Below are 10,342 nucleotides of genomic sequence, written 5' to 3'. Positions count from 1 at the left end.
AAAATCTTGAGAACTGCATTTTGGCCCAGAAAGTGCCTCTTTGCTCTAGAGCAGGGTTTCTCAGCCCTCGTCCCCCAATATACCACTTCCCATGGTCAGATTATACATACATATCATGAGAAGTAACTAGCGATGACATCATCACCAGTTACTGCCAGATTGGGAAGTGAGGTGCAACATCACCAACAATGGTAAGAGGCTCAGGGACAGCAGGTAGGCTTTGTCAAGCACATGAAAACCACATGCTGGAGCTTTGCCTGCCAAATTTCCTACTGCTGTTTGTCATGCTGTGATCTTGTTGCTGGATGGCAGGTATCTCCAGGTGTTTCAAGTACCCCTAGACACCACTTTGCGTACCACTGGTTGAGAAATTCTGCTCTAGAGCACTCATATGGCTGTTGCTGTAGTGCCTGACTGGAAAAAGAATCTTGCAGAATCTATAACAACTTTAATACTTCCGATATAAATTGAATTGGTCTGTGTGTCATCCATGACAGGGAGCTACTAACAAGCAGCATGCTTTACCTAACCCTTTTCCATTTAGATGCATGCTGCAGTTAAAATATCCCCCTGTTTTGGCATGATATTGTGTATAGATGGTTGTGGGTGGGGGCGCTGGGCCTTACACACTAATGTAAAAAGTACGAGGAGTCACAGTATCTGCAGGAATTGTTCTGCAAAATGGGGTGAAGAAAAAAACTGAATATACATACTAAAGTTTTCTTAGAGGAAGCCATCGTGTAACCCCCCCCCCCAATCAACTCTGTAAGCTAGACATTAAACTGAAATGACCATAACTCTTGTTCACAGCAGGGGCTGCTACAGCAAACTAATTATGTATTAGTGAAAAAGGTTCTGCTGCTGACAAGCTCAGATATACCTCAAGTAAGGAAAAACATGCATATACAAAAAACCCTAAGCCTACTAACTAGGTATAGAAGGATGTTAGGAAAGGCAGGAGAAGATTCTAGATTAACAAACATTTTGTGCAGTAATTGACGGTTAGGTCTTGAATAAGAGCTGAAGGGTACAATCTTTGTTCTAACACAGGGTGATTTTAATATTGTGGAAAATAGATGTAAAATAAAGTTAATTTTTATAAGGGGCTTTGCTTTCATTTCTAACCATGTGACAATCATTGCAACTGAACAAGGAGTCAGATGTATGACTGGCATTTACCACAGAAACAAAGTATGACTGATAGACAAACACCATTGGGGAAAGGTGGGCTAGAAATCTTTTAAATACACTAAGGGCTCGAGTAGGCCAGTGCTGGCATAGTAACTTATCACTTCCTTAGCCATTGACTTCATGTAAGTGCAGATGGGTAATCAAAGGGCTTCTGGTGCTCTTATATGCCTCCTTGCATGAGCTTATTTACAAAAATCTTAACTGCACTGTTTTAATAAGAAATTCTGAAAGATTTGCAGAAGTTAGAACATGTGAGATCTTTAATATAAAGATTTATATCTTATCTCTGACAGTCTAGTTCTCTCTCTACCTCTCCATACCTTTTCTAGGCTCACCTATGTGCAAAGGTGGTTCAATCAATCTAGGAAGCTCTACAAGCATGCCACTAGAGGGAGACAGATCATTGTGCAATAAATTCTTCAGTCTGCCTGTTAAGGAAAGGTTAAATAAATCTGTTTTTCATGCTGCACTCAGCCAAGGGCTCTTACTTGAGGAGTGCAATAGGAAACATTTCCTAGCAGCTCTGATAAACACTATATTATCAGCTAGTGCTAGCAAGACCATTTTTTTTTTAAAAAGTACAAACTATGTGTAGAGGAGACATTTTGGAAGCAGTCACAACTGCTTGTGTTTGTATGAAGATATTTTATCTGTCCTATGGAAAGAACTGCATAAAAACAGTGCAGGAAACATAACATTGAATCTTAATTGCCTCACGCTGCTTATCAGACTGCAAGAAGGAAGTTTTTGCCAGAGCTGGGCCAGGGAAGGGAAGATATGCTAAGCTCCTGTAGTGGAGTCAACTCTGGTGGCACAAATCCTTACTATTTAGCACACGTTTCTCATGAAGGACTAGCCTCTCCAACTTGAGAAAAGGCTAGGTTAGTTAAACTAAAAGCTATGTTCTTAGTTTCAGTGTGGCTCACTTGAAGGGTTCCTTATCCTATTTCCAGTTAGGCTTGCCAAAGTCAATGAACAGTATTTTTCTGCCTTTAATAGCTGAAAACAAGAACTTCAGGAAAGGCAGCTTCTTTCATCATAATCAAATGATAGTAAAACAAAAATTCTTAAACTGAAACTGGTAGTTATACACCAAGCAAGAAGTAAGAGAAAAATTCTACAGAGTAATTAAGAGAAAGAATGAAAGCGCTGGGTATTGAAGAATAAGTTGCTCCCTATTTATACCACCTCATGAATTTACCAGTTCCTAGATCACACCCATTTAAGTCAATGACTTGCCAAATTCAACTCCTGTCTTTCCCTTTTCCTCCTGAACTGTTTTAAGTAGCTAAACAGAGCCTTTTAGCCTCAACTAATCATGACTGACGGTCTCCATTCATTCCAACAGGTATCAGGCTTTTCAGTCTCAGCAGCATGCTGGTGGTCACTAGGGAAAAGGCAGTTGCTACAGATTGATTTCACATAGATTAGGCTATCAACTTCTGTAGTTACTGGCCACTGCTTTAGAAGCAGTATGAAAAGTCATTTAATAGTGTCTGTCAGCCTGCCTTTCCCAACTGTTATATGAGAAGAAAAGCCAGTCTGGCTTTGCTCTACCACTGCCACCTGCTAGTGCTATTTTAAATTGTGCTCCTCAAAGAAATACCAACTCCCTTGTGAGAAGAAAGCAATGAGACATACTACTACCACCCCCCATGTTTGTATTTTACTAATATGTAGAAAACACACATTAAGCTGCTTTGGCTACCTCCTGATGGGAAGGGGAAAGATGGGATAAAAATATTTTGAACAGAGATCCTACATGATAAAGCAAATTGGGATGGGACACAAGAAGAATCACACCTGAAGACTACCCAATCAGCCTGCTCTATGAGCAGGGCCATCAAGGAGATACTCCAGACATATCATGCAGCCTGCTAGGCCCCTCCCTACAACCATGGAGTTGATTTCTATTACACTGCGCAGGGACAGACAATGGGCTATGGAATTATTATGTATTTGGAAATATAAGCAGCCCATTTCCTTTATAAAAAGTTCAACAGCCACAAACCTTATTATAACTGCAGCCATGTTAAGTATTTTCAACAGGCAATTTTCTTCTGCCTAGTGCTGCCTTAAAGGAATACAAAACCCACCGTTGTTAGGAGCACTAAGCCTCTCAGGCTGCAAGTTTTACTGCAGAAATGCAATCAATTTCATGTGATACATTTCATCCCATTTGTTCATTTCCCTGCTTTGCATCCTCTCAAAAAGTATAAATACCTAATTATGAGGAACATGTCCTTTTGGGCTGGAATGTGCACAACTCTGCTTCAAAACCCTAATTATTGGTATTTTTAAAATAAACATACAATTCCAGTGGCAAATCCCAGGTATATTTATTTGTCTGTAACTGCACAGAGCTCTTCAGCCAGCTATGACAGATGTAGCTTACTGCATTGGTAAAGATTGGATCAGATACCAGCCAAAGCCTGGATGCATCCTTCTCTGGATTCACTGGCAGGCACTTGCTACTTGAAATCTACTTGAGATGAACAGTGAAAGGACATGAAGACTGCAATTCTCTACGTCCATAGGATCCACACTTGAAAAAATGGCCTTGAGGTACCATTGGATGAGACATATAAATGCCTTGCGCTTTTGGAAACCATGTGGAGTTGTCAGCTCAAATCATAACCCACCACTGAAGGCTTCAGTCACAAGCAGAAGAGTCTATAGGACCTGAGGCAAAGCTACAGCTACCACCACTTCTCCCTCTTTTTCTGAGGGGGAGGTAGCAGCTGCTGTTTCCCCTGCTACCCTCTGAGCCACAACCTGCTCCCTCTGCTGCTTCTTTTGCAGTTTCAGCTCCTTCCGTCTTTTTTTCTCCATCTCTTGCATCAGTTCTTGGAACTGGGGGCTGCGGTGGTCTAAGTTGTGGCCAAAGCGCTCACGAGCTTCAGCTAAGAGCCGCTGTCGCCGGTCCTTCTCCTCACGTTCCTTGGCCTTGCGCTCTGCCTTCTCTCGCCGCCAGTCTGCAATCATCTGTGGCATCTTTGCCATTCGGGCAGCAATGAGTTCCTCTCTGTGAACAGAGCAAGATAAGAACATCACATAAAATGAGATACCACCCCCCTTTGGACAGTTCCAGGCACACTAGATACCTGGAAAAGCTCCATAGGCAATCTGCAGGTAGCAGGGGCTTGTTGGGTTGGGCCTGTGCTTCTGAGGCACTTTGAACATCTTGGCAATAGCCAAAGCTATTTCCAGTGTTCCTCCTAGCCTGGGAGAGTAACATAACAGCAGGGACTATCCCCAAATTTTCTGCAGCATCGAGGCTGGAAGGAAGCCTGAGGGTTGCCATGTTTACTGAAGAACAGCAATAGATTCACCATGGGTAGCAAAAATGTGGAACCCTATTTTAATGCCTCCCAGCAAGAGGGAGCAGTTGCAGCCATCTTGAAGGACAACTAATGGGGCTGCACCTAAAGTTGACTGCCCCAGACCCAAGAGTAACCACTAGTATTGGCTGCCACCAGTATCCCCTTCTTGGAAAAGGTGGGTGGTTGCCATGTAATCTCAAGCATTCATGCAAGAATGATGAATGCCATGACCCCCTTTTCTTTATTTTTGAACACTTCCAATTGCCCCAGAAGCTTCTGGTTGGGCTAGCAACCTAAAGCTGCTGGAACATCCTCTTGCAGCAGTCTGTATCTTTTGTTTGACTACAGCATTCCCAGACAGCCATTTGCTGAATGAAGAAGAGTTCTTTATGGCTGGAGTAGCCAGATTCCTACTGATTGGGCATTAAAACCTAGTCTAGGACTAGGTAAAGGGGGTGGGATGGAATGACCAGGGGTTCTACAATCAAGGTCATCAAACCTAAGTTACTTATGTTCAAGCACAGAGGTGCTCATGAGTGCAAGATGCAAGGGAGGGCACCAAGATGCAGGTCTCTTGTGTGCTCCCTGAGACATCTGGTGGGCCACTGTGAGATACAGGAAGCTACAGATGGGCTTTTGGCCTGATCCAGCAGGGATCTTCTTATGTTCCTATGAACCTTTTCTGCAAGGTCTGCAGTGAAATCTAGTGAGGATTGCAAAAGGCACACCTGCTCTCCAGGGACCAGGATTCCAGGGACAAAGTAACTAGTAATTCCCCGTTTTGTTTAATTCCTTTTCTTTTGGAATTTTAAGACTAGTTATATTGTGACTCTTTGCTTGCGTAGTCCATGTCCATAGGTAATTTGGAGGTTTATAACATGATGGGTATTACTGCTTTTTCATTTAAAAGAATCCCTGGGGTTCTGTGCTCCCCTGGGACTTCCCCCTTCCACAAAGTATCCCTTTGCCTGATCTCTTTAGCCTGGGATGGTGGCAGCAGACAGAACTACCAGTTTTCCTTCTCAGTCAGCTGCTGATCCAGAAAGGGGTATATGAGTGCTAACCACTAGATCCACTCCCCTCAGTCAGCCTGCCTTCTCTGCCTACTTTCCCTGAAGAAACTAATTCATTTAAGTATGACAACTACCTCAATTGCTCTGATGGACAACTTATGCCAAGAGTTGTGCAACTCTGTTACATAGTCTGAAAATCTCACAGCACCATCAGCTATAGCAGGGTGTCCAAACCTTTTGGCAAGAGGGCCACATCATCTCTCAGACACTGTGTTGGGGGCCTGGAAAAAAGAATTAATTTACAATTCAAATTTGAATAAATTTACATAATTGAATATATTAGTGATGGAACTTATATGAACAAATGAAGGTCTTGCAGTAGCTCAAGGCCTATAAAAGGCCTTGTACTCAAGGCCAGTCTTTCCTTCGCTGCCACTGCTACATCACAGATATGAAACAGCAAGCAGTGGAGGGAGTCCTTGGCCCGCAGCTCACAGAAGACTGCTCTCAGTTGCCCTCATGCTGACAGCAGTTGTGTTGGGCCAGCACAGGCTCCAGGAAGTCTCCAGAGGCTCATTGGAGACTGGGGGCTACCCACAGGGAGTCCTCAAGGGCTGTGAATGGCTCCCAGTCTGGGGTTTGGGCACCCCTGAGCTATCGTATTCTTGTGGAAAAATTGCCCATTCTTATTCCTTACCTACCTATTAGGTTAGTCTCATATCATCTGGCAAGAACTTTGTTGAACACATCTAAGTTTGCTTATGATATCTTTAGCAAAAACTGATCCGAAAACAGTCTCACTCTGTTTCACAAATCTAGTATCAACACAACTGACAACATGTCTGAGTCAACATTGTATGATTACAATGCTACAGAAATCAGTGCTGGCTTGAGACTTTTTGGTGTCTTCAAGGAGCTGGAGTGGGATCAGAAACGCAAGCCTCAAGGAGCTGGAGTGGGATCAGAAACGCAAGCCTCAAGATCACTTTGCAATGCCACAACTCTCCGCATGCATTCCACTTCACTGCCATCCCAAACAGTTGGGATGACCTGAGTTGCACCACATAGAAGACAGCAGACTTGCCCATAACCATCAGTTCACTTCTATACTCTCACTCCAAAAAAAACTGTTCTCTCCACTCCAACTTGACTGGCTCCCTTCCAAGTCATCACAGATAATGCCATAGAGTTACGCAAACTTGCTGCAGCCTGACACTTCTGGATGGAAGTAAACTAAGGCAGCTGTTATCAATCCCCTCCCCTCTGTACTCAGCCCTCCCTGTTGCCAGCTGCCCAGCTTCTTTCACAGTTGGAATGCAAGCTGAGCTTCTCAGAGTCCAGCCCTATGCATTTCTACTCAGAAGTAAGCTCCATTCCAGTCAATGGGGCTTACTCCGAGGAAAGCGTGGAGAGGATTGTAAGCTATATCTCATGCTTTGCTTGGTGGGAAGGCTTGCTTGTGTCGGTGACAGCCTGCACCATCTGGGGGGAGGGAATTTGGCAAACACTCCTTGGGTTTTTTTAAGCAATTCCCTCTGTTGCTACCACACCTGCCCCTGTGTGTGTGTGTGTGAGAGAGATCCACCTTGCTGCATGTGTTCTGGTTACACAGAGTTTTCCACCCCCCTCTTTCGATGGCTCAGGTGCTTCAGGAATGTTACTATTCCTTTGCAAGGGGAACCTCTTCCAGGGCTCCAGGGCTATTTCTCTGCCTGGGTGATAAATAGGCTGCACCTGTACTGTACTTTTACCACCCCAATCAATCATCATACCAAGGAGCACAATCTGTTCATTACATATAGCTGAAGGCTCTTTTCTGTTTGTTGCATATATTCATTTATTCTGCAACAATTTCATTTACTCCTACGCCTCAGAAATGGGGGCGTGAGAAAAAGCTACCTACAATATTTAGCTTAATGTAGAATGAATGCTTGCAGCTTGTCTGCATGCAGGTTTGCACAGCAGTACACATGCATAAGATCACAGTTTTTCCCTAGAATGAGAAATGCTGTCCTGCATCTTGTTTCAACCCAGGCTTGTTTCAACTCATGGCTGCAGTCTTATGTTCACTTATTTAAACACGAACATAAGAAGAGCCCCACTGGATCAGGCCAAAGGCCCATCTAGGTCAGCTTCCTGTATGGCACAGAGGCCCAGCAGATGCCCCAGGGAGCACACAATACAACAAGAGAACTGCATCCTGGTGCCCTCCCTTGCATCTGAGGTAGCCTACTTCTAAAGGAGGTTGCTTACTCATCACAGCCTGCTAACCTTCTCAGTCACAAGCCCTCCATATATGCCTTGGGAACATAAGAGCAGCCCTGCTGGAGTCCAAGACCCATCTGGTCCAGCTTCCTGTATCTCACAGTGGCCCACCAGATGCACACATTTGGAGTGCACAAGACAATAAGATACCTGCCCTCCCTTGCATCTGGCCTAGCCTACCTATAAAACAGGCGTCTCTAAACCCTGGCCTGTGGATATGGCCATGCGGCGAGCCTCTACCTGGCCCGTGGCCAGCCTTTGGTCCTGAGAGCCTCTGGTCTAGTTGACCAAATACAACTGGAGTTGTGCTTGTGGGGTGGGGAAATGGGTGTCCATTTAAGTGTGTACTTTGGGCTGTGTTTATGTTTGGAGAAACCCTGGACATTTGAGCCCATGCATTCATCTAAGTTCCATCTCTAGTGTATTTATTTAAGGTTTATATTAATTTATGTTAAGTTTTAATTTATATTAATTTTTTTATTCTGGCTCTCAACACTGCACCAGATATTTGATGCAGCCCTTCAGCCAAGTAGATTAGAGACCCCTGCCCTAAGACAAGGAGGCTGCACATACCCACCCTGGCTTGTAACTCTTGATGGACTTTTCCTCCAGAAACCTGCCCAATCTCCTCTTAAAGGCATCCAGGCCAGCACCACCAGCATATCCTGTGGCAGGAAGTTCCACAGGTTAACCACACGCTAGGCAAAGACTGACTCTGCCAAGCCTGCTTGTAACCCTTGATGGACTTTTCTTCCAGAAATCTGTCCAATCCCCTCTTAAAGGCATCCGAGCCAGACGCCATCACTACTTCCTGTGGCAGGGAGTTCCACAGGTTAACCACACGCTGGGCAAAGAATGACTCTCCCAAGCCTGCTGAGCCCTGACCCCTTCCTTCCTCTCCAGAACCAGGAGCTGGGAGGCGGCGGCTGTCCAAGGCGGAGGGGGCGGCAGGCGCAGGGAAGGTCGCCCCTCGCCCCCCAAGCCCCGCTCGCTCACCTCCGCCGCTGCTGGGCCGCGACCTCCGACTCCTTCGCGTCCAGCGCCGCCTCCATCTCCCGCAGCGACGGGCAGGAGGCTCTCTCCGCGGCCTCCATCTCCCGCAGGCGCTCGGGTGCCGGCCACAGCCGGGCCGGGTCGACCCCGGAGGCCGCCCCATAGCGCCCGAAGAGCTTGGCCTCGTAGGCCGCCTCCAGCTGCCAGGCCGGCGTGCGAGGGTTAGCGGGGTCCGGCAGGTAAACCCCGCCGAGCTGTCGTCGCAACGGCCGCACGTTATAGGACCGCACGCCCCCCAGAAGCAGCCACCTCCCCGCACCCGCCATCTTGGAGTGGGCCCTCCCGCCCCCCGTCGCGATAAAGGCCGCTATCTTGGATCCAGCCTCCTCCTCCTCCTCCTCCTCCTCCTCATGGGCGCCGCCATTTTGGTTCCAGACAGGTGAGCGCCGCCATTTTGAAGGCGCCTCCACAGAGCTGTAGTTCTAGGCAGGCGGGGGTCAGAGGAAGCTTCACCACAGAGATAAAAAGCTAGAGTCAACTGCATAGGGTTGACTTCCGGGTTGCTTTCAGGTCTCCATTTTACATGGTTTGAATGAATGGAGACAGCACTAGGAATTAAATGGGTGTGAGCAAATGGAGCATCACTCTGAGTGACTGGAAGGCTGAGGGGTGATGTTGGTGGGAATTGAGTTCTACTTACATTTGCTGCAACTGGAGGGGTGTTTTGTGCAGCATCATACACACACTCCAGTTTCAGCAGGACTGTGGATGAAACAGGCACAGGATACTGGGTGGCTGGAGCAGGAAAAGGAAGTGTGGAGGAGAGAAGAACAGGGTGACCAGGTGCAATGAAAGGGCACAATGCCAGTGCCTTTAACCATTGCATGGAAGAGGGAATGTTGGCAGTTGCAGCTCAACATGGAAGGGTTTTAAAGCTGCACCTGCCAAAATTCCTTCTTCTATGCAATGGTTAAAGGTACAGGCATTGTGCCCTTCATTGCACCTGGTCACCCTTGTCACTGCTGGGCAAGCTGAGAGAGAGTGTGTCATGCACCACTAGTGGTGGTGCACCAGTCATGCACCACTAGTGGTGGTGGTGGAGGAGGAAAAGTGCCTTGCCCCCCAGGCTCTGGAGGTGACTTTGGGCAAGCCCTGATTGCAACAGCACCCTGGATCTGTGGTCCTGTGTTTTGCAAGAAGATGGCAGCTCTTTAAGCCTTTGACTTCAAGCCTCAGGGTGACTCAGGGCACCCTACCTATACCTTTGTAGAGAAGAGGGAATTGTGACAGATGCAGCTCAAAATGGAAGGGTTTAGCAAGATGCACCTGCCAAACTTCCTCTCCTCTACAGTGGTTAAAGGTACACGCACTCTGTCCTCCATTGGATCTGGTGACTCTGTCCCCACCCCTTTTTCCTTTTACTCCCTTGAGATAGTATTCATATTGTTTCTCATTGTACAAACAATGGAACAGTGTATCAGTGCTCCCCACTTGTTTTGAACACCCAGTGGAAACCAGGCTTTTGTTTTATGAGATAGTTTATGTATGCTTTGGGCT

At 46.4% G+C, this 10,342-nt stretch overlaps 1 protein-coding gene across 1 annotated transcript; it reads right to left on the bottom strand.

Annotated features, from left to right (window-relative positions):
* Positions 1–3,511: 3,511 nt before the first annotated feature.
* On the bottom strand, positions 3,512–9,236 carry GADD45GIP1 (GADD45G interacting protein 1). Its single transcript, XM_066614267.1, has 2 exons — positions 8,789–9,236; positions 3,512–4,216 (listed from the first exon to the last, which is right to left on the bottom strand). Exons 1-2 carry the CDS (start codon positions 9,109–9,111, stop codon positions 3,865–3,867), a joined length of 675 nt encoding a protein of 224 aa, XP_066470364.1. The 5' UTR covers positions 9,112–9,236; the 3' UTR covers positions 3,512–3,864.
* Between the last annotated feature and the right edge of the window lie 1,106 nt (positions 9,237–10,342).

Source organism: Tiliqua scincoides, chromosome 2, assembly GCF_035046505.1.
Source record: "Tiliqua scincoides isolate rTilSci1 chromosome 2, rTilSci1.hap2, whole genome shotgun sequence".
In the NCBI taxonomy this organism is placed as follows: domain Eukaryota; kingdom Metazoa; phylum Chordata; class Lepidosauria; order Squamata; family Scincidae; genus Tiliqua; species Tiliqua scincoides.
Note: the sequence above shows the minus strand (reverse complement) of the source record. Positions and strands in the feature narration are given on the sequence as shown.